The sequence below is a fragment of the Mustela erminea genome, chromosome 19 (assembly GCF_009829155.1).
Source record: "Mustela erminea isolate mMusErm1 chromosome 19, mMusErm1.Pri, whole genome shotgun sequence".
NCBI classification, from domain to species: domain Eukaryota; kingdom Metazoa; phylum Chordata; class Mammalia; order Carnivora; family Mustelidae; genus Mustela; species Mustela erminea.
In genome coordinates, this window is record NC_045632.1 from 54,452,277 (window position 1) to 54,479,580 (window position 27,304).

Consider the following 27,304-nt stretch of genomic DNA (forward strand, 5'->3'; position numbering starts at 1 on the left):
AGGTGGAATGACTGTAGGCACAGGTGCAGAGCTGGTGTGATCAGAACGTGCAGGCAGGAGAGGGGCAACGGGCAGGCAGTGGGGGACCTAAGGGCTCCAGGGACCCCCCACCCCACCGCCCCCAACACAAGCAGTATGTCCTAGCCAATACCCTCCTGCTCTTTCTAGAACGTGCCATGCACATTTCCTTCTTGGGGCCTTGGCTCTTGCTATTTGCTTAACTTGGAATATTCTTCCCCAGACGTCCACTTGGATCTGCCCTCACTTCCTTCAAGCCTCAGCTTAGAGGACACCTCCTCTGGGGAGGACTCCCTGATTGCACCTGTTACCAGAGCCCCTCTCTTGCCCTATCACCCACCGTGCCTCCCTCTGCTTTGGTTTAATTTTTCTGGAACTTTCTGCTGCCAGATGTAATATGTATTGATTTGCTTATCTCTCTGCACCACCCCCCGCTACAATGTGATTCCTTGAGGGCAGGGATCTGGTCTGTTGGCCATGGCCTATACCAAGCCATAGTTATACCAAGCTCTGGGGCCCTCAGCAGCTCTTTGCTGAGTGGATGGGCGTCGCCAGGACTGTGATAATCTGCGGGTGATAGCAGCAAGCATTAGGCACGAGCTTTGTGTAATGCACTGTGCTAAGCTCCTTGACGTGTGAACTGTTGTTCCCTTAAATCCTCACTTCTGGTCCACCAACCGGCCCAAGTTCTGCCGTGAGTCCATTTTGCAGAGGGAGATGAAGCCAGAGGGGATGTGGCTGCCTCATGGTGGGGCTGAGATTTGGATCTCTGCCTGACTCCGGGCTCCATTTGGAGCCCAGGCTCAGTCCCTGGCAAATGCTAGGGAAAGGGAAGGGGGCTATAGGTTTCAGCGCCAGTGGTGGAGTCAGACTCGTGTTCATATCCCCTGGGCTGGACTTGGATCTTTGTGCCGAGGGGAGTCGGGACAGACCTGCCTGGGCTGGAAAGCTTGGGGGGGACCCTCTTGCCCCGATCCCACCTTCTCTGAAAGGGAAGAAAGACTCTCACCTTCTAGCTCCTGTAACAGGAACTGCCACCCCACCCCCCCTGACCTTGGTTTGCAAAACTGAGCCTGGTGGGGAAATGAAGGGCTGGCTTGCTAACCACAGTGAGGACTCATTTGCAAAGGCAAAGCGGGGGCAGCAAGGCCCTGCTCTGACCCCAGCAGAAGGGATCGGCTTCTGCAGGCCACCTCTTGCTGGAAGCCCTGAAGCCTCACCATCGGGCCTGGAGCTTGGAGGCGCTCACCGGCTGCAGGTTTATACTGTGGCGACCTCAGTCTTCTCCTCTGTTCAGTGGGAATAATGATCATAATATAGTATACGAAGCACCCATGAGGAAATGCACGTAACATCTTTTCTCCGTGCCCGCTTCTGCAAGCACTTGGGGGGTAGTAGCTGTTCTGATAGTCGTGGTGGACACAGTCCGCGGCCCTCTGTTGGGCCCCGTTCCGCACAGGAGCCGCATTTCAGGGACAGTCCTCTGGTGAAACAACAGAGCGTTAAAGGACTGTCTTCTAATGCATGTGCTGCTTTTCCTCTTTGAGCAGAATTTGGCATTTGAGATGAACCTCTGTAGCGGTGACAGTGGCCTGGTGGCCTAGCGACAGCCAGACCAGTTCCAGTTCCGGCAAAGCTGGGGAGTGAGACAGGCCAGCCCTCCTGCCTTGGGTTTGGGGGTGGGGGGTGTGCGGGAAGAGGGGGCACTGGGAGTGCCCTGTTAGCCATAGGTAACTGTGCCAGGCCTCTTGTGTAGGAGCTTGCCCGGTGCTGGGCCGCAGCCCTAACACTGGGCGACAAGTAATTACAGTAAATGAGAAGCAGGAAAGGGGAAGTTGAGAAGAGGAAGACAAGTCCTCCAGAGTGGAGGCCTTGGAGCTGGGCCTCGAGCTGAGCTCAGTGCTTTCCTGCTCTTGGATTCCCCCGAGAACCTGCTCTCTCTCCTTGCAAAGAGCACAAAGCAGGAGGACCCCACGTTTGGGGTTCGGGGACCCCATGCAGGCTCATGGACCCAGGAGGAGTTCATCCCTTTAAAGAATGAGGCTTCCCCTGAGGAAGGCTTCGGTGGCCCAGAGGGCTGGGCGGGGGCAGGGGGACGAGGTGGGGCTCTGTGACTGGGTCTGTGGGCTATTTGCCCTGGGGGACCAGGAGGGGCTTCTGGAAGACCAGGGCCTCCTCTGGCAGTCTGTCCATGCCTCTCTGAGCCCTTCCCCTTGACGGTGGCTGTCAGACCGTGGCCAGGGTCCTGAGCCAGCCTTCTGGCCCATGTGGCCCAGTCCCTGCCAGTGAAGCTGGAGGACCCTGCGCTGTGGGAGGCATCAGGAAACCCCCAGCTTGTCCTGTTGATCATTCACAGGGTGGAAAGTTATTTCTGCCTGTCTGACCTGATGACGGACTCTGACAGTGGGAGCCCTGAAGGCGCCTGGAATCTCTTTCTACCCGCTGCGATGTGGCTTCAGAGAAAGGATCCACCCTTCAGCCAGATTCTAGCCTGTTACCCCCAAGGTAACAGCTTTCTGGGACATGGGAAAAAGGAAGAGGAGAGAGCCAGGCCCCCTTGCCCACAGCTCGCTCCCTGTGAGACGCCCGTGCGTCACTGCCCTGCTGTCTTTGGCATCGAGGCCTAGGCAGGTGGCTGGGTAGATGACATCAGTTTCCCGAGCCAACTCTGGAAAATGGGGGTTTGTTCCCAAGGTTGGCAGGAAGAGTGAGGAGACGGTGAAGTCAGCTTTGGCGCCTTAAAAATATTTATTTTGTAAGGAGGGTCTGGTCTGTTCTCTGTTTAAGTCAGGCGCTTCTACCCTGGGCTTGACCTTGGCAGGGCTCTGTTTGCTGCTGGTGGAGTTGGTAGGTTGGTCTGGGCGAGTGCCCCCGTGCAGAGCCGGCCTGGGTGGTGTTCGAGAACACGGCTCTGGAGCTGGACGGGCAGAGCTCCGACCCCCAGCTCCCCCAACCTGCTGGAGCCTCCGTTTTCTCCTCTGCAAAATGGACAGCGGGTAATAGGGACGGCTACTGCTTGGGGCCGCAGGAGGCACCCCTCAGATGATGGGCATCAAGCTCTTGACCAGTGTTTGATAGACCAGGGGCCAGCAGGGCCCCACTGCCTGTGAGGGTTTTGGTGCTGGGATCCTTGCGAGAATGCGCCTGAGAGCAAGGATCCAGCAGGATGCAGCTGGGCCAGGGTGGGTGACATCTGAGCCAGGGAGGCGAAGCGGGCGGTGGGGGGTCTGCCCGGGAAAAGAACTCATCCTTCCCTGTGTCGTGGTTAGGAGGGCAGGCTTGGGAATGAAGACTGCTGGGCTTGAAATCCTGGCTGGTCCCGTGTAGCCTTGGCAAGTCACTGACTCTGCCTCAGTGTCCCCACCTTTGGAAGGCAGACGGCACAGTCTCCGCCCCACGTGAGCACACACATGTCCAAATCCCTGGCAGACCGCTTGGCCGCCCTGGATGCTTCTCTAAATGTGGCTTCCCTTCCCTTTTCTCTCCTCTGGTTTCCTCTGAAGCCAAGAGGGGGTAGGAAGGAGCAGACCAGCATTTTCCATGGGCGGATTCAACATCGGGCAACTTCTAGAATTTGGTCGGCGTTGAACAGAATCGCCCGTGTTCTCAGAACCTTCCCTTTCCTATAAAAACCAGGCCAAAGCGTCCGACTGAAAGAATGAGACTGTGTTGACGTGCAGGGCTGCTCGTTGGGCCGAGGTTAGGGAAGGGCGCGTTGGAATGAGTGGTTGGTGCTGAGAGGGCTCAAGTTTGCCCTCCCCGGGCTCCGTGCACAGACTCCTGGCGGACGTTCACAGAAGCCGTGTTCTTGGCTGTCACTGCTGCCCTCGCGGACGCGTGGGCCCCGGAGCCAGGCCCAAGCTCCAGGCCCCCTGCCGGCCACTTCCTCTGGGTTTCTGACTGCCTTATCAGAGAGCTGCATGAGCCTCTATTTCTGGTCTGGCTGGAAATAGTCTGGATCCTGGCACAAGGCGAGCCCGGAGTCCGTTCCTGGGATGCAGCAGTAGCTGTCCCCCGGGGGAGACTGGGCCCAGGGACCGGGAGTCACCGGTGGGAAGGTGGTTCCCTTCGCAGGTCCCTTGTGGGCTCCTTGAGGGAAGTGTAGTTTAGGAGAACATCTGTTTGGTAGTAACATGCTTTTTTTTTTCTTTCTTGATACTCTGTGTGTGTGTGTTTTTTTTAATGTAACATAAGAAATAAGAGTTTTTTCATGTAACATAAGAAATAAGAGAGAGATCTCACGTAGACACGGTTTCTCCCAGTGGTCCCAACCCATGAAACTCTACAGTGTGTCAGGAACAAGCCTGGGTACTGAGGTTGAGTCTGTGCACTCCCTGATTCAAGTTTCCGCAGTTTTGCTTGTCGTGTGTGTGTGTGTGTGTGTGTGTGTGCGCGCGCGCACACACACGTGTGGCACGTAGAGTTCAACACGATCCTATCACATCTGTCCATTCTTTGTATCTGCCACCGCCGTCGAGATGCTAGGTAATGAATTCCCTCATGACGAGGGTCCCCAGGGTTCCCTCCTAATAACCACACCCACCTCCACATGGAAGGTCCACGCACGGTCAAAGGCACAAAAGCGAGTGTGAGCTCAAACAGACACATGCAGATGCCTCTGTGACCACTTCCACCGCCTCCCCCAGATCAGATCTAGACCACTCCCTAAGCCTCTGCCCTCCGGAGGTCACCCCCGCTGTGACTTCTGTCTCCGTCAGTGAGTCCGGCCCCGCTCAGCTGGCCTCTCTCTCTCAGACCTCTTCTTGTCACCTTTTAGAGCTCAGAACCGGTGTGGTCTGTGGCATCAGCTATTTCGAGGCAGAATTTAATAATGTCCTACTTCCACTGCCTTTGTGTTGTACGATTCCTGTTAGGTGTAATTCCTGTTAGTTTACCAAAGATAAACTCCTTGAGTATGTATATGTATGTATTTATAATTTGTTTGTATTTACAATTTATATTATATATATATTTTACCAAAGATAAACTCCTTAAATATATATATGTATTTCATTTGAAAAAAGGTGAGTTGATTTAAAGACCGATAATAGACAAACAGTGCCAGCACTATGCAGGTTGGGCAAACTTTATCAAGTTGATAATCAAATGACCTTTGAGAAAGTGTCAGAGGCCTAGACAGCTCAAAAAAAAAAAAAACAAAAAACAAAACTGCCCTCAAATCAAAAACTGGTCCAGTGTGGTGGCGGGTGGCAGGATCTGTGTATGGTCTTTGTACCGGGAAGGGTCTTCTGTGTCATTTTGATAAGAAAACCGGTTGAAAGCAGAGCAAATTAAAATTTCAACAGGCCGTGTGTAAGGTGGTGAGGCTTTCCATAAAGTCTTAGTGATTTTTTTGTTCTATTTGTTTTCCTCCTTTTCTCGAACCTACCTATTTTTGAAAGGGACTCACTGTTTTTAACTTAAATTTATATAAAAGGAACTTGGATTCTCAAATTTAGAGGTGGTAGATGCCTCTTCAAGGCAGCGCCCTCCGAGCACCAGAGAGCAGAGCAGGGCAAGGTACCTGGTTCCTGGGGGACAGATTGGACCAGAACCAGACCAGAAAGCTAAGCTGGAAGTGCCCAGTTCCTTCTTCAGGACTCCTGTTAGCGTTCCCTGCTCCCCTGGGGAGAAGGGGTGCGGAGGGAAGAACAGCTCAGCCAGTGTCTCCAGTATCACTTAAAACTTGGAAACATCTAGAAAATACTTAATCCAGCCTATCTGTGTGAACACCAAACACGCAGTAATGGCTGCCTCATCCGTGGAGTACTGATACTAGTGCTGATATTAGAGCTTCCTACGGAAGCTCAGAGCCGGGATATTCCCCACCGGAGATCAGCACAGTCCCAACAATTGCTTCTTTGTTATATGTTTTTTTCAAAGAAGATGAGGACAGTCCCACCCCCCACCCCCCACCAATCCCGAGGCTTTCAGAGGACTTTCATATCTAAGGCTTATGGGACAGTTTACACTTTACCAAGTTCTTTCAGGTGTATCTCCCTGTGGGATGGATATTCATTCCCATTGTACAGATGAGGAAGTAGAGGCCAAGCCATAATAAAGAAACCCACCCCAAGTTGGACTTTACACACACATTTGCCAGATTCTTCTAAGGTCGGGCTCTTTCTGCTCTCCCGCGATGGCCCCATGGTTCTGAACTGTGTGTTCTGTAGTCCCTGTCACTTGTCCCTCCGGCTTTCAGGTTAGGTGCTGTCATGTCTGTCCAACAGCCCAACACCCTTGGTTTTGTAAAGCAGAGTCTTTCACTGAGACCCAGCAACCCTGAGATAAAGCGAAACCACCAGCATCGGTGAAGGTGGTGGTGGAGGCTGGTGGGCAAGAACACGAGTCCCGTTGACTAAATTAAACTTGACTGGGACCTCCCGGGGGCCACGGGGTTCCGGTTAGTGTCAGTTCACTTTGTTGGCCCAGCAGCTTGGTGAAGGAGGCTGTCATGGTCAGTACAGGTGGGGAAGGAACAGAGAAAGGGAGATGATTTGCCCAAGCTCCCAGGCGCCATTGGGGTGACCTGCTCTGCGTGTGCCTCCGTAGGGCTTTCTACTCCCCTCACCGGGTCACCTCCAGCCTTTAGAGCTCCACCACGATGCACACCCTCTGAGAAGCCTCTCTTCCCCTTGCTGGGGAGAAGCCCCAGTGGAGACTTTTTTCTTCTCCATGGAGGTGTTTGGTGTGGTTGGAGGCTTACGTGGCTTACCATCTTGCGCTGGTCTGGAGAAGGTCTGTCCCTCGCAGGCTTCTGAGGGTGGGGACCCTCTGTGCGATGCTTGTGACGGCCTGGCGGATGGAGGGGCTGTCGGGTAGGTGGGAGGGTGGGGGTATACGTGGGAAGGTGTCAAGTCTCAGCGGTCTCTTTTCCCCTCAAATACGACTAGAGCTTCCCCGAAGGGGCTTGAAGCCAGTCGTTGGATGGTACAGCTTGAGGGTAAGTGTGGGAATCGGGAAAGGCCGCATGCCTGGTGTGAGGGTAGCAGGGTGCTGCAGGAGTGGGGGGCGGCTCGGCAGTGGCCCAGAGGGGAACAGGGTTTGAAGAATTGGGTCATGGGGACCGTCAGCAAAGGGGGTGGCGGAATGAGGCGGGGGAGTCGGAGGAGGCTGGAAACCCCGAGCGTGTGTCCGCAGGTGATGGGTGGGGAGGACAGCGGAAGGGTGGCCGGACCTGGGGAAGGCCCGAGGGGCTGCTGGGAAGCCACGTTTGTGCTGAGATGGGGCCTCGCTTCTGTGGCTGCGTTATCTCACTTCTTCAAGCAGGAAGCACGGCTGCCGAGCCCCCACCGCAGGAGCACGCCCGGCCGGAGCTCTGGCCCCCAGAGCCTACTTTGAAAATAAAGTCGGTCATCTTCATGACTGCGTGCCTTCGGCAGGAATTCCCATCAAAGCAGGTGAAGCCCACCATTTGCCTGTCATCTTCCCCACCAGTAAGCCTGTCAGCAAATTGGTGGACTTTTTTTTTTTTTCTACCTTTACATACACAAATATACACGTATAGATACAGGCTCCGCTCCTTAGCTGAGTCTAATGTGTTTCTGGAAACAGGAGATAGAGCAGCTTTTTTTGTTTTGTTTTGTTTTGACAGCCATATATCATGTCTTATTCCACGGAGATAAATGGTGATGCATTACCAACCGATCAGAAAAAACCCAACCCCGGTGTTGCTTAATACCCCTGCACACCTGCAGGCCAGCCCGTCAGACGTTTCTCATGAACGCAAAGCATTAACAGCCACAGATACTGAATTGCTCGATGCTTTATTGAACTCGTTACTGGGCATGTTCACAAACAGTACAGAGGGTAGTATAGGACGTTGGTTGTGAATTTTCATTTTTTTTCCTGTCCTCTCCTTTGCAACTTAATGGAAATGACCGCAAACTACTCTGTTGGAAATACCAGAGACGTTCTCTAAAGTGGACTCTGTTTGGTGGTCTGCTCGTCAGAAGCAAATGCTGGGACGCAGGCAGGACTCAGGAGGGGGGACAGGATCCTAGGTCAGATGCATGGTGACTTTGAACATTGAGAGCGCTGGACGTGGACCTCTCCTGTTGCAGACTGACGCACACCCGTGTTCTCGTCGGTGCCCGTGCGTGAACATCCTACGGCAGCTGTGATCTGGGTAGAGTGTCTTGTGTAAAAGAAAATACTTGCAGGTTAGAGTGGGGATTTAGAGAGTGAGGATCTGAGCGGCGATGGAAACCTGAGCACCGTGTGCATGTTCGCACCTATGTCTGTACGTGTGCACACGTATGTACGTGTGCAGACACGGCACCCTATTGACATAAGGCGGTGTGGATTTTTTCCCACATTAGCACACACGGACTTGCCGCTTCAGCTTCCACAACAGACAAATGAAGAGAGCGTGGTTTTTTCTTTTACCTTGTATGCGTCTAGCTTTATTCGGTTGCATTAGTAATTTAAAAATAGGAGCTGACAGACACCTAGAAGTTGCCGCGTCTTTTTCTTTTTTCTTTTTGCTACGTCTTTCTTAGTTGTCATTTCGAGGCAGTATTGTAACACCCCCCCAACACACACCCCTTTAATCCTCCAAGAGCACCGTGTGACAAGACTGTTCTTGGTCCTGTTGCTCCCACGAGGAAGTGGAGGCCCAGAGAGGTGAGTTCAGCTGCAAGCACCTGTCAGAAGCTGGGATTCAGACCCAGGTCTGTGGCTTCCTGAGGCCATTCCGTGGTCCTCGGACACACACTTGGCATGGGCTGGGGAGGCACGTTTGCAATCCTGGCAGTAGGCTTTTATTTCCAGCTGCAGGGCAGAAAGATGATGTGGGGTTGACCTCGTTGAGTGCAGGAGGCCTGACCCCCTCCCCCATCACTGCTGTGCACTCCGTGGGCCGTGGGGTCAACCTTCAACAAGGTGCTGCGATAGAAGATCAAGTGTGTGTCAACAGAAATGACCAGCAGGCCCCTCAGACTTTGCTGATTACCAAATAGAAAAACCACCCCTTCTGGTGAGGGGTTTCCTTCCTGCCTTCTCGGGGTTTCTGGTAACCAAGGGGGTGCTGGATAGCGGGCAGCCCTCCGTTTCCTCTGGAGCGAGCCCCCCCTTGCTCAGGAGGCCCGGGGAGGAGGAGTTGTAACAGCTGACACTTGGCTTGTCAGTGGCCTTACCACCACGTTTTCATGGAGGCCTTGACTGCAGACCCGTCCACGCTTGACTCTGCGCCTGTGAATGACTGTCCTCCCTGGTCCACAGTGATGGCGAGACAAGCCCCACGGCCTGAAGGAGGCACCTTGCAATTAGAAGGCTTGTAGCCTAAGAGTGGGGACTCAGGAGGACTGCCTTCCCCTCCGAGGAGGCACCGGAGAGAACTGAAAGCGGATGTTCAAACCGAAACTGTCAGGGGAGTGTTCATAGCCTCACTCTTCACAGCGGTCGGGAGGTGGAAACAATCCAGAAACGTCAATCAGCTGAAGAGTGGATAACGAAAGTGTGGTCTCTCTCTGCGGGAACGCTGCCCATCCGTAGAAAGGGTCGAGGTCCCGGCGAGGGCGCAGAGGAACCTTGAAGGAAGCCCCGCACAGAAGACGGTGGACTGTATGCTTCCCTTTATGTGAAACGTCCAGAAAAGGCGAATCTGTAGAGACTGAAAGTTGGTGGTTGCCAGGGACTGGTGTGGGGACAAGAGGGGAACAGGGAGTGATAGCTACAGGGTCTAGGTTTCTCTCTGTGGTCATGAAGATGTTCTTACATGGACTGTGGTGGTGGTTTGCACGAGTCTGTGACTACATTAGAAGCTATTGAGTTGCGGGCTTGAAATGGGTTAATTGTATAGTGTGTGAGCTTGTATCTTGATAAAGACACAAACTACATCTTGATAAAGCTGTTCTATTAAAAGAGCGTACATTACCTATAATACCAGAGGCACCTGCAGAGCCAAGATCCCTTTTAGGGTGCAGAACACCCAGGGCAGTGACACCTAGTCCTGTCTCTCGGGGGAGCCCAGGGAAGCTGTTCTTGGCAGTGCCTGGGACTTGGTCACATGCATCCCGATGTTGCCTGAAATACACACTGGGCCTCGGACCCCTCCAACCCACGGGTCCCTGGGTCCCACGGATCGAGCACAGAAACCAGTGGATCGGGCACCTGATGTGGCCGAGGCTGCATCAGGCAGGTTCTGCTCGCTGAAGCATTCCCTTCTGCCCATCGAGGCCCTCTCAGCCTTGCAGCCACCCGCTTGAGGGCTGGGCCAGCCCAGAAACAGCCCTCGACCAACAGCAGACGGGGTTTGGGGATACACACCCCAGTTCCCTTACTCCGTGGTGGGGCACGGACTCCCACAGCGTTCCCCACTCCCCGACCAGCGTTCCTGCGACCATCTCCCAAACAGGAACCGGAGCCGTTCGGCGCCCGAGTTCTGCTCTGAGCCGGGCTCCGGTGCACGTGGCCGTGAGGCCCCAGCTGTGAGCGAGTGACACAGACAGTCCCTGTTCTCCCGGGGCTTAGTGGAGGACGTACCTGTACGTACAGATGTGCATATGTGTAGCTCCACGGGCCAGTTCTAAAAAGAACAGGACGGTTCGTTTCGCTGGGGTGAAGGCTGGCGGTGCTGGGAAGTTGCTCCGGTGAGATCTCATGACCCGGGAGCAAGGCCGGCCCTGCCCAAGGCCTCCTCTCTTCGGGATCGTCCATGTGAACGAGCCTGCCCTCACCTGGTGGGGGAGGGGCGAAGAGGGGCGTGGCGGGCATGACGTCATGGAGGTGACCAGTCCTGCTGGTGCGGTGGGTGCCTGCAGCCTCCCCCTGGGTCAGGCCTGGCCCCAAAGCCGGGGTGTCTGCTGGCGCCAAAGTGGCCGGCAGGACCCCTCGCCTCCCTAGAGTAGCTGTTCTTCGTTCTCCTCCGTGTCTTATGCTTCTTCCCGTCTGACTTGGTCTGTGTGCCTCTTTGTGTCTCTCTCCTCCCTCGTCTGGGTGGCCCGTCTGGTGTCTCTCTGTCCCTTTGTGCCGCGTCTGGGGGGGGGTGGTGGGGGCTCCATTTGCATTTTTTCGTATCTCCGCGTTTGTCTCCAGGTTCACTCTGCCCCCTTCTTCGTTGAGCAGCTGTTTACGGGGCCCCACCGCGTACCGGCCGCTGCGCTGGGGGCTGGGACACGGCGCCAAGCAAGGGAGTGCCTTGGAGGGAAGAGGTTCCTGGCCCAGGAGTCTGACCTGCAGGCGCCGGCCCCTGTTGGGGCCGTGGGGAGAGGGACCGATCTGTATGACCGCAGGAGTTGGAGGGTTTTCTCTGAGTTCGATGCTGGAGGAGCTCAGACTGGAAGGGGAACTGAGAGATGACCAGGCCCGGAGCACATGCCAGTGCCGTGGTGGGGGGTGGGTGACCGCTCCCTGGGGGGCTGGAGCGGCACGGGTGAGGGTGTGGGGGCCAGGTGGGGCCGGCGGGGTCAACCCCGGTCCTTGGTTCTCGGTCCTAGGAACAATGGGATACAGTCAGAAGGTTTGAAGCCCAGGAGGGGCGTGAGCATAATTATGCATTTACTTCTTTATTTTTTAAAGAATTATCTATTTTAATGAGCACCTGCGTACACGAATCGGGGAAGGGGGTGAGGGGAAGCAGAAGTTCCCCGCTGAGCTCAGAGCCTGGTGCGGGGCTTGATCTCATGACTGTGAGATTGTGACCTGAGCCGAAATCAAGTCGCGGACGCTTACCTGACTGAGCCACCCAGGCGCCCCAATACGAGGTTACTTAAATTTCCTAAAAAAAGGCTCTGGGGGTAACTTCCGGCTACTCCAGTAGGCCAAGCAGGAGATCCAACAGCTTGGATTATGGCATTGGGCATGGGAATGGAGAGAAGTCGACTGAGTCGAGAGTGATTTAGAAAGTAGGACTGGTAATTCCGTGAAGACAGTGTTATAGTATATGACATTTTTTTCTTTATGAACTTGTGTCAGATTTTTATTATAACTTTGCTATAAGGAGAAAAACTCATAATAGGCCAATTGAGAGAGTCTCACCTACAGATATTTTGTGGGGAGCGAGGGTAGGAGATAATCACTGCTAGACTTGATAGGAAAAAAATAGATTTACTTCAAGTCACCAGTATCTCGACTGGCAGTGAGCTGGGCGGGTAACGTCCGGGAACAAACCTCACTGCCCTGAATGTTCTTCGAGGAGCGTAAACAGCTGAATCGGCAATGCCAGTTTCCTCCCCGAAGGCTGTAAGTTTCAGTGCACACTAAGGGTCTGTGTTGTGGAGTTTGTTTCTGGGGAGTGAGGATAAAGAGAAAAGCCTCCAGGATTCTGGGTTCGGTGAGGAAGAGGGATCTGGCCTCCATCCCGAGGCACCTCCGTTCCCAAAACAAAACGGCCTCTCGTGGTTGAGAAGTGGTATTAAAACTTTCAGGTTTGCAACAATTTTAGACTCAGGCGAACATTGCAGACATAGTACAGGATTTCTGTGTACCGTTCATCCGGCTTCCCCTGGTGATCATGTCTTTCTTGCTCAGTCACCAAACCCAGGGCCCTGACACTGGTACAGTGTGATTACAATACAGGCCGGAGGGGCAGCTGGGTGGCTCAGTCAGTTAAGCGTCTGCCTTTGGCTCAGGTCAGGATCTTGGGGTCCTGGGATCGAGTGCCATGTCAGGCTCCATGTTTGGTGGGGGGTCTTGCTTCTCCCTCTCCCTCTGCACCTGCCCCTGCACATCACCTGTCATGCTCCCACATGTACTCTCTCAAATAAATCTTTAACAGATAAAGTGAAATAAATTACAGACTTGAATTGGTTTTCACTGTTTTGTACGTGGTCTCGGGCTTGGTTTGGGGTCTAGCTGTGCGGAGATTTCTCACGTGTATGCTGAGCAGAGTTGCCCATTTAAAGTCTTTGCGCATTCCTTCCTGACTCCTGTCCACCAGGCTGTTTTTGGTCTGGCTAGACCCATGGGAAGAAAGTAGAGAGCTTCTAGTTCATTCTATCTCTCTCCCTCCTAATGGTGTTCACTGCACTCCCACTCCAGTTGCTGCCTGTGAAGGGTCATGAACCTTTCCTGCTGCTTCAGCCCTGACTCTAAGTGCCTTTATTCACCTGTCAGTTTCCTCCGTCCCAGGTCCAAGGTCCCTCCCTTGTCTCCCATTTCCAGGGACACCTTTTCCTGTATCTCTCTTCAGGGCAAGGACGGAGATCTACATGCCAGGAGTCTTAGGGTTGCACGTGACAGAAACTCAGGTCATCTAACCAAAGCTATAAAAGAGAATTGATTGTGTCGTGGAAGTAGCGTTTCCTCGGGCAGGAATGGCTTCCGGTGTGACTGGGCCTTAGGGGATCAGACAGTACATCTGGGGTCCATCTCCCCTTTCTCTACGGCGGATGTCGTGCTCCCTGCTTCCCCCAGACTCCTGTCTTATCAGCCAGGCAGCAGCCCAGCAACAAGAGAGATTTTATAAATATCTCTGGCCAAACAGTGCCGGGAGGATGCTGGTGCACCATGGGCTCGTCCCTGAACCAATCACGGTGCCCCAGCACGGGGCATCTTGGTTGTTCCCAGGAGGCTGGGCCCCTATTGCCGGTAAGGAGAGGCAGATCAGCTTCATGTGAAACACGTAGAATGGGTCCATTCTAGGAAAAGTTGTGTTTTGATAGAAAAACGAAGAGGAAGGGACTGGTCAAACTTGTCTGTGACAGTCCCTGGTCATCCTGTGGCAGGGAGGGAGATCCCCTGGGGACAGGTGGCCATCCTCTGGGTGGGGGTAGGGGTCTCCCCCGGGTCAGATGGCCATCCTGGCCCACTCTGGCAAGGAGTGGGTTGGAGCCCTTCTGCAGCAGGGGTTACAGGGAGGAGAGATTGCCTCCTGCTTCTGTCTGTTCTGCAGCTCCCCCAGGGCTTTGTTTAGAGCAGCCTGCTTCTTCCTTACTTGCGTGGAATCCTGCAGTCTGGATGGGGCTCAGGGGCTGGGGAGGGACAGGGCAGGCCTGTGGCTGCGTCCTCGGGTGGAGTGAACTCAGGCTTCCGATGGGCCCGTCTTCACCTTCTTTCAGTGGATATCATGGAAATCAAGGAAATCCGCCCCGGGAAGAACTCCAAGGATTTTGAGCGTGCAAAGGTTGTGCATCAGAAGAAAGACTGCTGCTTCACCATCTTCTACGGGACCCAGTTTGTCCTCAGCACCCTCAGTCTGGCAGGTGAGCACCCCCTGCGGGCTTTTGTCGCTGCCCGTGCCTGGCTTCCTTCCTAGGATGCTCCGTAGTAGCAGAAGGCTCGCACCTGCCTGACCCTGATGTGCGTTAGGGGTCATCATGGTTTTGAATTCTCACCCTGCGCCTTTCTTGCTGTGTGCCTTGGGGCAAGCTACTCAGCCTCTCTGAGCTTCAGTTTGCTCAGCTCTGAGCCGGAGAGCATGGTAACGTCGGCCTCACTGGGACGTGGTAAGCATTGTGTGAACGGCCTGGTTGGCTCCCGCGGAGAGCTGGAGGCAGGTTATAGTTGTCGTCCAGCAGAGCCTGGTCTACATCCAACTAAACTGGGGACACTATCCTGAAATCTTACTTCTCACATGTATGTGTGTGCACACAGACACACACACCCCTACACAGATGCCTGCAAGCTCACGCATGTACACAATACAGCTGCCACACGTGTACACACACACACACACACACACACACACACACACACGTGAAGGCACATATGCACTCACATAGACACACGACCTGGAGGTGAGAGTTCCAGCCATCCCTATAAATTTACCCAAATGTCGAAGGGTCCTCTCAGAGGCCAGAGGGTGAGCTGTGGAAAAGCTCAGGCACTTGACTCAGGGGCAGAAGCTTGTCACCCCCTTCAGGTCCAGTCCTAGAATTCATTGACTCAGAACCGTCTGTACAGCTGGGAGTGATGAGAGAAAATAAATCCCATTCAAAGTAGACGCACGTGGGGGGAACAAGGAAAGATAAGTAGTGTCGGGAACATTGAAATTAGGGCCCAGTAGCTCTTGTGATTTGCTTTCTCGCTTGCATGCACCTTTGAGCACATCGCTTGTGCTGGGCTAGAGGCCACTAGGACTCTAGGGCCAAAGGAGATCGGTCACTGTCTCTCAGGAGCTCACAGTACACTGTGAAAAGAGCGACGGTCCATTCACAGTACAGCACGCTGTAGGAGGGCAGGGGGTCAATTTCAGGGAAGCCTTTGCAGAGGCGATGACTTTAAAATTGGGTTTTGAGGCATCTGTAGGAGTTGGGTGGAGAGAGGGAGGCCAGTCCGGGGAGAAGTTTTCCATGTCTGAGAGCTTGAAAGAGGGAAATAGCAAGCTGGGTGTGGGACATGACGAGTGGACGTCTGACTGTTGGTGTGTGGTTAGTGCAGAGATGGGGCAGGAGAGCGGGGCCTGTGCCCATGAACTTCAGGATTTTAGTCCACTTAGCTGCCGGCTAAGGCTGCAGGCTGAGGCCTGGTGGTTCTTGGTAAGGAAACAACGAGAGCAAGAGAGAGACTACACGTCTTGGAGTCCAAGATGCCGTCTCTGTTCCACATTGGGGTCTTTCTTTCAGAGCTCTAGAATTCAGGTTCAGTGGGGGCATGGACAAGACCAGGATTCAGATCCCACTTCCCACTTATGGGCTGGGGCCAGGTCTCCTATGCTTCTGAGCTCAATTTTCTCCTCATTCCCATGGGAAGAGGGAGAGTATCAACCTTGGCATGTCTCGTCCAGATAAACAAGGTATCTGGTCCTTCGGACGTGGTTAACTCAACGAGAGGTCTGCACTGCTAGCTCCATTTTACTGGTGAGGAAATGAGGCACAGAGGGGTTAAGGAGTCGGTAGAATGTCACACAGCCCCAAAGCAGTGCAGTGGGACTTGTCAGTGATGCCAGGCTCTTACCTACTGCCTGATGCTGCCTCTGTCCCCTCTCCCTGGCCTTCACGAGAAATGGGAAATGCTGAGGGCGGCTCAGGGTTGGGGTGGGAAGTACCCCAGACCCTGCACCATATTTGCTCATCTAAGGGTAAAAGCTAAAACTCCTGGAAGGAAAAAAATTATCCCACTTGTCACCCTTGCTGTAGAAGGGTCATTAGGGGCCCGTGGCTTCATCTCGGACCAGAAGCAGGTCTTAGAACCATGAAGGCGTGAAGGAGAGGCCTTCTTGGTGTCCGTGTGCCAAACCGGGAACCAGTGCTGGCTGCTCCCGTCCTCGGGGTCTGTGTGGGGCTGGGATGGCCAGGGGCCCCGACCTCTCTGCGGAGGTCTTCCCAGGGACTAACAACGTTTCCATCCGTCTTCAACCTCTGCAGCCGACTCCAAGGAGGATGCGACTAAGTGGCTCTCGGGCTTGAAAATCTTACACCAGGAAGCGATGAGCGCGTCTACACCCACCCTCATTGAGAGGTATGGACTTGCGCTCATGGATCTCGTCTCGCCACATTCATGGATTCTGCTCCCTTTCTCCAACATGAGGGAAGGAAAGGAAAGCGCGATGTTTCGCCGTGGAGGCTCGGGGAGGGTCCGGCGGGTAGAGGCTGCGGGCTCTCCAGCATCTGGCCGGAGGAGCTTCTCCGAGGGCCGGGCCGTCCTGAGCCTGCTGGGGTGAGGAGTTGGCTGAAACCGAGGTTGGAACAGGCATTGGTGGCATCTGACGGGAAGACCAAGGGCTTCCTTCCTACAGCATTAGGAAGGGGCTCAGCCGACTCACCAAAGGGCTGTTCCGTACAGGGTACGGGGTTTGTCACCTGCTCGGGGAAGCCTTGTCCGTGCCTCCAGTATCATGGAGGTCCACGTGGGGTTGGCGTGGGAATGATGGTCCCCTCGGTTAAAACCCTGTGATCCCCACCGTTTTTCTCATCCGCTGTTTTGGGAGATAATGAACATCGTCAGAGAGGATTGTCCATTTAAGGAGTGACAGCCTCTGCGTGTTGGGGGGCCCTCTTGGCTCAGCCAGGGCGTCTCAACCACAAGGAGGCAACCGCTTCTTCCCGAGCTGCTCGGGTTAGCAAGTTGGAAAGATTTGCTTGTTTCCAGGATCCTTTGTCCCCATTCCATAGAACCGAGCGACACTGGCTGTGAACTAACTCTCTCTCCGGTGCTGTCTGTCGTTGTCTGTCTGTCTGTCTCAACTCTCTCCCCAGCTGGCTGAGAAAGCAGATCTATTCAGTGGATCAAACCAGAAGAAACAGGTGAGCTCCGTTCGTGGTTCTGTGGTTTTCTCCAGAACGTATTGGCTTCTGATGTTCCTTCTTGAAACGATCCACGGCAGTCGCAGCCTGTTCCAGGGTGTGGAGAGGCCCTCGTGCGGTCTAGCTGGACGTGCTGGGGGCTGATGGTGGCACCGCCTGCACGTGGCTGGGGTCTCCATTCCGTGGACATTGCAGAGACCGCTGTTCTGCCGTGGAGCGCTCGGACCGTGTCCTTGAAGCCCTTGCATCGAGCACCTTCTGTGTCCTGGGGAGACATGAGTTCCCCGAACAGCACGTCTCACAGCGTTTCCCTGTCAGCGCATCCGGTGCTCCTCTGTGTGGGACCTTTTTGTTACAAACGGGGTTTGACCTTGAACTTGGCGGCGTGATTTCCTCACTGAGGAGAAATCATTTTCCTCTTGATAGACATAGAGTTCCTCCCTGTCTGTTAGTGTCGTGAGTGCCGGAGTCCTGCTGCTTGGAAACCTCGGGGTCTCCCTGTGTTGTAAGTGGTGTGAAGCGGAGACAGACAGGATCGAGTCCTACAGGAGGGATCCCAGCAGTGAGGTGGTTTCTGGTCGAACATTCCGAGAGAGGCCTTGACCATTTGTATTTCTCCTGTGGTGCAAGAGGGCATGCCTTTCCCGGCACCCTGCGTCCCCAGACCTTCGCGACCGGATGGGTGAAAGGCAAAAGCAGATACTTGCTTCAATTGGCATTTATTTATGAGTGAGATTGAATGTTCTCTGGCCCAGTTTTTTAGGTTATGATTCAGTTATTATTCACGTAACGATAGAGGTACCTGGGTGCCTGGATACCTGCCTTTGGTTCAGGTCATGATGCTGGAGTTCCGGGATCGGGTCCCGCGTCGGGCTCCTTGCTCAGCGAGGAGTCTGCTTCTCCCTCTGCCCCTCTCCTCCCTCATGCTCTCTCTCTCTCTCTATCTCACTCTCTGTCTCTCAAATAAAATCTTAAAAAAAAAAAATGTAACGGTAAATCCTACCATTTACTGAGCACTCAGCATGCCACACACCATGCTTGTGCTCGGCGCTTAATAATTATTGCTTAAAATTATTAAGACCTTCTTAAAAAATTTTACGTGATTTTCCTGCCTTCGATTCTGCTAAGATCTGTTAGCCCGGAACGTGAGGTCCCAGCTAACTCTCCAGCTCTCCCCGGCTGTCCCTTTCCATCTCTGCGGTTCCCGGGTGTCGGGCCAGGGTCCTGCAGTCACTGGGGGCGTCAGAGCTCGGGTGAGCTGCCATGCTTTCTCCCGCGTACGCCGCGGGACTGGATGACGGAAGAGCAGTCCTCACCAGCGTGGGGACGTTCAGTAATGGTGTCAGGTCCGCCCAGAGGACACCCCGTGTCCCCCCCCCCCCGGCCCCCCACGCTCCTTCCCCTCCATCTGTCTGGCATTCACTGTCTGCCCATCCCCCGGGCTGCGATCCGGTGTGACAGACGGGGTCTGGGGAGGTCCCCACGTTGGAGGATTTTACTCACACTGGTGTCTTTCAGCCTCCTAGGTGGGGCCTCTCCGGTGTTTCCTTTCCATGTGGCTTGGGGTGATTCATGGTTGAGGTTGGCGCAGGGAAGACAGACAGCGCCGCCCCGGGCCTTCTCCGCGCGGGTGGTGCAGAGTTCCTGATCTGGTTTGGAAGTCTGCCTGTCCCTCTTGTCAGACTGGTCAGCCGCCCTTTGGCCGTCTCGCTCAGAATGGATTCCCGCACCTCTTCTACAGAGACCCGTCTTCCCCACGGCCGGTCCAGAACCTTCGGCAGAAAGGAAGCCTTTTTCGGGACATGATGCCCCGGTGACTTGCGTCCCATTCGCGCTCCCCGACCTTCCTCCCAGTGGGCAGAGCCCAGCGGCTCCATCAACACGTGGAAAATCCCACCTTTCCTGTAGTTCTGGGAGGCCGGGAGGGAGTTTTGCAAAAGGAACTCTGACCGAGGTACCCATTGAAAGGGCAGCTGACTTCGGCTCTGCCAGTTTCCCTTCCCTTCCTGTCGCCCACAACTGGTGGCATTTCCTGAAGGAGAACAAAGGAGGGGCAGCAGCCAACGAAAGATTCCGGCGGCGGGTGGCACCGGCTCCCGGTGCTTTCCTTGGCCCGCGCCCCCCTTCTCCGGGCCCAGCATCTCTCCGCGCGGAACGGTAGCAGCCGTCCCTTGCTGAGAGGAGCCGGGGCGTTGCGTGCCCTTGGAGGGGGGGCGTGCTTCTGGAATGCTCGTGGACTGAGGTGCTCAGCGCCCTTGGGTCCATTTCGTGGGGACAGTGAGGCCAAGCCGAGTTAGGGGACTCGTCCGCAGCAGTCTGGCTTGCTGGGCGGGGCTCCGGGGTGAGGGGCTTACCTGTCAGGACTGGGTGTTGCTTGTCCTCTTTTGTAAGTACTCATGAAAGCCGGTAAAAGGCAGAACTCTTAGCTCCCCTCCACCCCCCTGCAATAGCCTTTAAGTAAAAACTATTTAATTGGTTTGATTGCGGCATCAGCATACGCCTCCATGGGATGCAGTACAGCGTACGTGTCCGTCACGGCCGTCCTCTTCAGAGCGTCCTTCACCCCACCCCCAGCTGAAACTCTGTCCCATACCCCCCCCCCCCAGTTTCCTCCTTCCCCACCCTGATGACCTCTGCTCTGCCTCCGGGCTCTGGGAGAGTGATGGCGCTGGGCGCCTCGTACCAGGGGAGTCAGGCCGTCTGGTCTTGGGGTGACCGGCTCGTTTCACTTAGGACAATGTTTTTGCGGTTCCTCCGTGTTCCAGGGGCAGGTGTCAGAATGTCCCTCCTCTGGAAGGCTCCGTAATATCCCCCGAAGGGGGAGCCCGCGTGTGGCTGAGCTGTTCATCCGTCGATGGGCCCTGGGATGGCTTCGCTGTTGTGGCTGCTGTGAGGAAGGTTGCTGGGAACGTGGGTGTGCACGCCCCGCTTTCAGCTCTTGTGTGCAGGACCCGGCCGTGGGGGTGCTGAACCGGGGGTAGTGGGGCTCCATCCTGACACCGAGCGCCTGGCCGCTTTCCAGGGCGCCTGCAGCCTTCTCTCCCCCCAGCCCTGCGCCAGGGCTCCCTGCTTCCCACTTGCCTGCAGGAGCTTGTTTCCCCTCCCCCCTCCCCCCTGACTCCTCCCTCCTCCCCCCTGCCTCCCCCCTGCCTTCCCACGCTCTCTCTCTCTCTCTCTCTCTCAAACCTAGTTATCTTCATGGGAGTGAAGGAATAGCTCATTTTGATTTTGTTTTGCCTCTTCCTCATGGCCAAGGATGTTGAACCTTTTTTCATGTGCTTGTTACTGTCTGTCTCATCTTGCAAAATGTCCGTTCAGGTTCTCCGTTGCACAGGTTCTCCGTTGTTGCACATTTAAAACTTCCACCTCACGGTTTTGTCCTCCTTCAGCTTTCAAGGGCTGACCCTGAGAGGAACCACAGAACCTTTTGTGTCTCATTCTTTCTAGTCTTTATGATGCTTTTCTTTAACATTATGAAAGCACACGTGGATTTTTTTTTAAATATAAAAGTAATTCATGTTCATTATAGAAAACTTTATAAGTTCTGAGCACTAGAATCTGTAGAGGTGATATGAAATGATAAGCACCATTAACCCCAGCGACACTTTGTTTCAGTAGATGTCCCCCTTCAGCTTCGTTGTTTCACTGGTTCATTTTACTTCATTGCACCGGGCTCCCTGCTCAGCGGGGAGCCGGCTTCTCCCTCGCTCTCTGCCCCTCCCCCACTTGTGCATGTGCACGTGTGTGCGCTCTCTCTCTCTCTCTCTCAAAATCGTAAAAAAGATACATTTGGGGATAACTTCACATTTAGAGAGATGTTGCAAAGATACTGTCGGAACTCCCCAAATACCCCCGTGCCTGCCCTCGTGCACTGCCAAGTCGTGTTTGTGGAAGCGGAGGAACCGGCATCAGCACAGGACTCTGAGGAGAGCCCTGGATGGCATTTGGAGCTCACTGTTTCCCCACCGAAGTGCTCTTCCTGGTTCCTGATCTGACCCCGGGCCCCCCCATTACACCGCTTTGTTCTGCCGCTTCGTCTCCTTTGGGTCAGGACCATTTCTCCATCTTTCCTGATGACCTTGACAGATTTGAGGGATACGTCCAGGTATCTCCTAGCATCTCCCTTAGTTGGTTTTGGTGGGACATTTTTGTCATGACGAGGCAGGAGTGATGGGGAGGCTGAGGTCGTGGGTGTTTGGGACGAATATCGCAGAGGTGAACTATTTTTTTAAATTTATTTATTCATTTGACAGACAGAGATCCACAAGTAGGCAGAGAGGCAGGCAGAGAGAGAGGAGGAAGCAGGCTCCCCGCTGAGCAGAGAGCCCGACGCGGGGCTCGATCCCAGGACCCTGAGATCATGACCTGAGCCGAAGGCAGAGGCTTAACCCACTGAGCCACCCAGGCGCCCCACAGAGGTGAACTCTTATCCTGTCGTCCTGTCCTCACCTGGAGGGCTGTGTGTTCTCCAGGTCTTGTCAGCGGTGATGTCACCCTTGGTCACCTGGCCGAGGTGGTATTGGGAAGATATAGCTCCTTTGTAAACTCACGCCCTGCCCCGCCATTCTTGAGGAATAAGTTACTGAATCCAGCCCACCTTAAAAAAGGGGAGATTAGACCACTTTTAGGTCAAGTTAAACTGTAAGAACATCTAGGCTTCCTCGTAGCTCTTCAGGAAAGTGATGTCGGAGCCTACGTTAGAAACCCACCAATGGGAATGAGACTTGGTTTGAGAAGTTGTCTTTTGTTTGTCATTTAATCTGTGTTCTAGTTTTTCCTTATTGTCACATTATCACTGAATCGTGTTCCAAGTGAACATAGGACAGGACCCTCAGGAGAAGAGTTTTCGGGGTCACTGCAGGATTCCTGGCCTTGTGCCGTGACTCCCCACCCCACACTGGGCAGACAGGCTCTGCTTTCCTTGAGTCTTAGCTTCCTGTTGCTGCTCACGTTGGCAGGGGCTCCTTGAGGTCGGGGGTCTCGCTGGTTTGGTCTTCCTAGTGTTTGTTGGAAAGTTCTCCCTTTCATTCCTAGACATAACATTGAGCAAATGGAACATTCTAGCTTGGGAAAGCTTTCCTTGTGACATTTCCAGGACTGGGGAGACTAAATCGAAGGTGTCGATGCTTTAACGGTAACTCTTGGCTCGATTTTTAGAGGAGAACCCCCAACCCACCCCTATCTTTGAGGCTTTACGGTTGAGTTGTCTCTTATCTGGGAATTAGGTTCTGAGGTTGGGGCAAAAGGTGAACATTTTTGTGATCAAAATACCCCTTGAGAAAGCCCCCGAAACCTTCCGTGAAGGTCCCTGGAACTGTGTTCCCCGGTGGGAGGCTCTCAGTGGCCGCGAGCCGCGGAGGGGGCAGGAGCCTCCAGGCCTGAGAGTAGGGGGTCTCCTGTGGACATTTCTTTGCCTTTTGCCCCGGGCATAGAACATGGAATTTGCATTCTGCCGAAGGTGGGCTGCCCGGTTTTCTTCAGCCTGGCAGGGGCAGAGGGAAGACTGTGCTGGGTTTCAGGAGGCAGAAGGGACAGGGCTTGCAGGTGGGAGACAAGGATGTATGTCCAGGTCCCTCCTTCAGCAGGAATGAAGGTAATAGTGTGGCCCCAGCACATTGGGCTTGGGGGGGGGGGCTTTGGCCTCAGGTTGGAGCAGTCCTCCCCCACAGAGATGCTGCTTCACTAGGTCTAGCCTGGGGCTCAAGAGTTTTGCATTTCTAACAAATTCCCAGCAGATGCTGGTGCCATGGATGTTGGTGCCTCTCCCCACCCCGGGATTCTTCTAGAAGCCAGCCTCTAGAGCTGCTCTGTCCAATACGGTGGCCCCTACCTATAGGTGGCTATTTAAATTAATGAAAATCAAATAAAATTAAAAAATTTAGTTCCTGGGTCATGTTAGCCACATTTCCAATGCTCAGTTGCCGCATGTGGTTAGTGGCTACTGCATCGGACAGCCCAGTTCTAGAACATTTCCATCATCATAGAAAGTTCTTTGGGGCCGTGGTGAGGCTCAAATCTCCGCTTTAACCATTACTGGTTGTGTGAGTTTGGGTAAATGACTTAATTTCTCGGTGCCTTAGTTTTCTAGGCTGTATGAGCGAGCCAGCAGTTGCTGTCTCCCTGGGTTGGTGTGAGGTCTCGGTGGGTGAGTTCGTGAAAGTGCTTGGGCGGTTCCTGGCTTATGCTGAGTGCTGTACTGTCCTTAACGCCCATGAAGCCAGTGGTGGTGGAGGTGTCGGTCCAGCCTCCAGGAGGCAGGCAGGTTTCCTGGGGGCATCATGGTAAAGGCTGTAAGGGTGCCGTGCCCCAGGAGCTGGGACCTGGCACAGCCAACAGAGGCAGGTGCCACGATTGTGGAGTGATGCCTGCCATGGAAGGGGGGCGATGCTCTTTGTGGCCTGTGGCGGGGACCATTTCTTGGCTTCCCTCTCCAGAGGAACTGGCCTGGTCCTAACCCACAGTCACGGACTGAGTGGGCAGGAAGCAGACTCTGAGATGGGCATTAGCGTGCAGGAAGCTTACTGGGAAGGACATGGGGCAGAGGCGCCTCTGCGTAGTAGCCAGAATTAAGCTGCCTCGGTCACAGCCACGGCCTGCAGAGCTGTCCTCCATCGACGTCCTGAGAGGGCTGAGATGCTGGATGTGACCTTGCTCCAAACGGGGAGAGGGGTGAGGTCAGGGGCTGCTGGATTCTTCCCCTCCAGCCTGTCGTGGTTCAGGGTCAGGCGTTGCAGCACAGACCCGCAGGCCCAGAGAGGGGAGCGCAGTGGCAAGGTCCCGGCATAGGAGCCCAAGGAAGCTCTGTGGCCCCCACCTTTACTGGGGGGCTCCACTGCTCTGCTCCAAGATGGGGCTTTTGGAGCAGGTTGATTCGGGTGCCCTGCAGCTTAGAGCCCAGTGCCCCCAGATCTGACGTCTGCCCCGCTGACTCCTAGTGTCCCTGTCTTTGTACCTGGAGGTCGGGAGGTTTCTTGACCCTATTTGTGCCTGGAGGTTCTGGGTTCGCCTGGAGACTCTGACTTCTCTCTTGGTCCTGGATGAGCCCTGCAGGGCCACCAGCTTGGCCAGACCCTCTCCTTGCCCTGTCTTGGGGCACCAGCCCCTGCTGGTCCTCTCTCTTCATCCTGTCCTGGCCAGTCCCTTCCTGGACAGCCTGGGGGCTGGGTCAGAAAGAGGGTCTCAGCCAGCCGGCTTGGTTCTCTGCCAGGCCAGCCCCCACTCCAGTGTTTCTGGGAAAGCCCTTGGTGCTGACCCCATGGTAATGGGGCTAGGGCAGCCTTTTGCAGGTAGGGGGTTCTGATGGGAGGGAGGCTGTTAGACTACAGAGGCTGGAGGTGGGGACATTGGGACGGCGGGGAGTCCCCCTTAGTTGTCTGCAGGGGCAGCTGCTGAGGGTAACATGCTTTCCGGATGTACCGGCAGAGGCCGAGTTGACAACGTTGGGGAAACTGGGCCATTTTCTGCCCACATCCTGGGCAGGCTTCCTTCCTTGGCCACGCACAGCCCTGTCCAGTCTCCAGAACACAGACGGTCTTCTCTGACCACACCAACGACACCCCTAGGCTGCCCTCTCTCGCCCTAGCGGACACTCGGCTCTGTGGCCGCAGGGGTCTGCATGCCGTGCACTTGAGCCCCCCGCTTCCCCCACCCCTCCCCCGTGTTCGTGCTGTCCCCGGAGAGGTGGGGAAATACGGTGATTACAGGCAGACTGCCCTGCAGGCCACCCCTTCTACCTCCCTGCCCGGAACCTCTCTGAGCCCGTGTCCTCACCCAAAACGTGGAGGCGGTGACGGTCCCCACCTCAGCAGGGCGTTAGAGCGTGGAGGGAGTAGTGTCCGCCTGTCCATCCAGGCCCCAGAGCGGTGCCCGGCGGTTGCAGCCACCGCCGTTAACCGGTGCTGGTCCGGGCATTCCTTCCGCCCCGAATGTGCTCTCCCCTTCGTTCCTCCGCGACGAACTTGCCACCTGGTCCAAGTGAAATCACGCGTGGTCGCGTGAAGGCTTCTGTGATGTGGTGCACATGACTCTACCTTTTGGGATCTGATTCAAACCTGGGTTCTGCTGTCACCGAGCTCTGACCTCGAGCAGCGTGTCCCTCCCAAACCCCTCTCCTGTTGCCTGTTCTGAACCCCGAGGGTGGGTAATGCTTCCTGGTGGGGGGTCAGATGTAGGGAGGGGTTAGGGAACATCATTGCCCGGACGACACCCAGGGCGGCCTGGCACGTAGTAGGTGCTCGCATGAGGCTGGCTCCTGCCCCCTTGCCCTCTGACCTTCATTGACCCCCCCATCTTTGTCTGAACCCCTGGGATCTTTCATATCTACAAAGGCTATCTGGTCTCCTGGCACCATGTTCTGCTCACGCCTTGAATCTCTTATGTGACCTGAGTCCGTGCCATCCCTGAAGGGTGGAGACCAGCCTTGAGCTTCCAGAACCGCCTCGATGTTTCCAGTCCCTCGGCTCACAGCAGGCTCCAGATGGCGGGGGTGGGTGGGAACAGCCACATCCTCCACTGTTGAAGCCCCTCGAGGTGAATAGAGCTGGGGTCTCTCTTTTTTTGCAGCATCAGCCTCCGAGAGTTGAAGACCATCTTACCCCTGGTCAACTTCAAAGTGAGCAGTGCCAAGTTCCTCAAAGATAAGTTTGTGGTAAGTTCCCTAGCTTGGCTGGCCTGGCGATTTTGTGAACTTGGGGTCACTTAGCCTTTGAGCCCCATCGAATGGTGGCCAGGAGGAACCTTACCTCCAGTGGCATCTGTCCCAGTCCAGACAGAGAGACCACGTGAAGGTCGTAGGACCCTGTTCGCAATCCTAGCTGAGGACGTCCTCCACAGACGGTGTTTGCTGGGCTGCCTGCCTGGCTCCCCCGAGTATAGCCTGTCTCTTGCCTCATCGTCCCACAGCCTACTTTCCTTCAAGTAACACCAACGAATGTGTTTCTTCTGGAAAATGTTATGAAAGGTTCCTTATGTAGGCTTTCAGGGGCGTGGCGTTTTGTCTCCAAGTCCTCATAACGTAGTTGTCTGAGTTGGCTCCTCCCTGGCCTGCCCTCACCCATCATTTAGTCTGGTTATGGTCTGGTGAATTAGGCTCTTGGCAGATCGGTGGCAGGTTAAGTCTCTCCGTGAGTGATGACACAGGATAGGGCAGGTGGGACCTTCCTGAACGGGTAAGGATGGACTTGATGTGTAGGCCCCCCGACCAGTGCTTAGAGAGAGCCCGACTCCGTTCAAGGAGCCCAGTGACCCTCTGTCTCTCTAGCTCGAGTTGTAGACTCAACGTGGCCTTGCCAGTGGTAAGCCCAGTCACAGGCTTCCTTAGCCAAGAAAGCACATTCAGTTTCGCGCCAGTGAGCTGACGGACGAGTTAACCCATTTTGTGGCTATCAGGCCATCTTTTGACCTTCCTGGAATGTTCTTACTATTGTGAGAAGGTAGAAATGGAGACAGAGACTTTGCCATTCAAAGTCGCATCGTTGGAATCTTGTTCGTGATCAAGGCTTTCCGGAGCTGGTGATCCGTAGATGTTACTGGTTTGGTTTTGGCGAAGTTCTAGGGAGGGTGGTGGTGGTTTTCCCATTTTACAGATGAAGAAACTGAGGGTCAAAACGGATCGGGTAAATTACCCAAAGCCATTAAGCAATGCAGGGGATAAGGGTTGACTAGAGTTGAGCTCTGTCCCACTCCAAAGGCTTGGTTGGTCTTCCCATGCTTTTAGAATGACCCTAGACTAGGTCTGGATTTGGAAATGCCTTCTGCCCCCAGAGGGAGGAGTTGTAAATTCCCGCTTTTGGAATTCTGGCCACGTCTCTTCCATGGTGGGGGTCAAGGTCAGGATCTTACCTGATGGGGCCCCTGGTGGGTATGTTCTCCAGGCAGATAAATGAGGAAACCCGTGGACAGTTTGGGTTCAGAAGAAGGTGAGTTTGCGTGTAGCCAGTGCTGTAGGTCAGCGGTTCTGCCTGGTCACAGCACGGTGGCATTCTTGTAGGGGACTTTCAGAGATCACATGGTCACTTTTTTTTTTTTTTAATTTACAGGAAATTGGTGCACACAAAGATGAACTCAGCTTTGAGCAGTTCCACCTGTTCTATAAAAAACTTATGTTTGAGCAGCAAAAGTCGGTAAGATAGTTCCTGAGCAAATGATCAAGTGATGTTTTT

The 27,304-nt window shown here is 54.6% G+C and overlaps 1 protein-coding gene across 4 annotated transcripts in view; it reads left to right on the top strand.

Moving 5' to 3' along the window:
- Positions 1-27,304, top strand: part of PLCG2 (phospholipase C gamma 2) — a 142,020-nt gene that overhangs the window by 36,424 nt on the left and 78,292 nt on the right. For all 4 annotated transcript variants that reach the window (XM_032326245.1, XM_032326248.1, XM_032326249.1 and 1 more), the window contains 5 exons: positions 14,019-14,162; positions 16,266-16,359; positions 17,097-17,144; positions 25,707-25,791; positions 27,182-27,265. In XM_032326245.1, the coding sequence (XP_032182136.1) occupies positions 14,019-14,162; positions 16,266-16,359; positions 17,097-17,144; positions 25,707-25,791; positions 27,182-27,265 (455 nt within the window). The remainder of the gene's footprint in view (positions 1-14,018; positions 14,163-16,265; positions 16,360-17,096; positions 17,145-25,706; positions 25,792-27,181; positions 27,266-27,304) is intronic.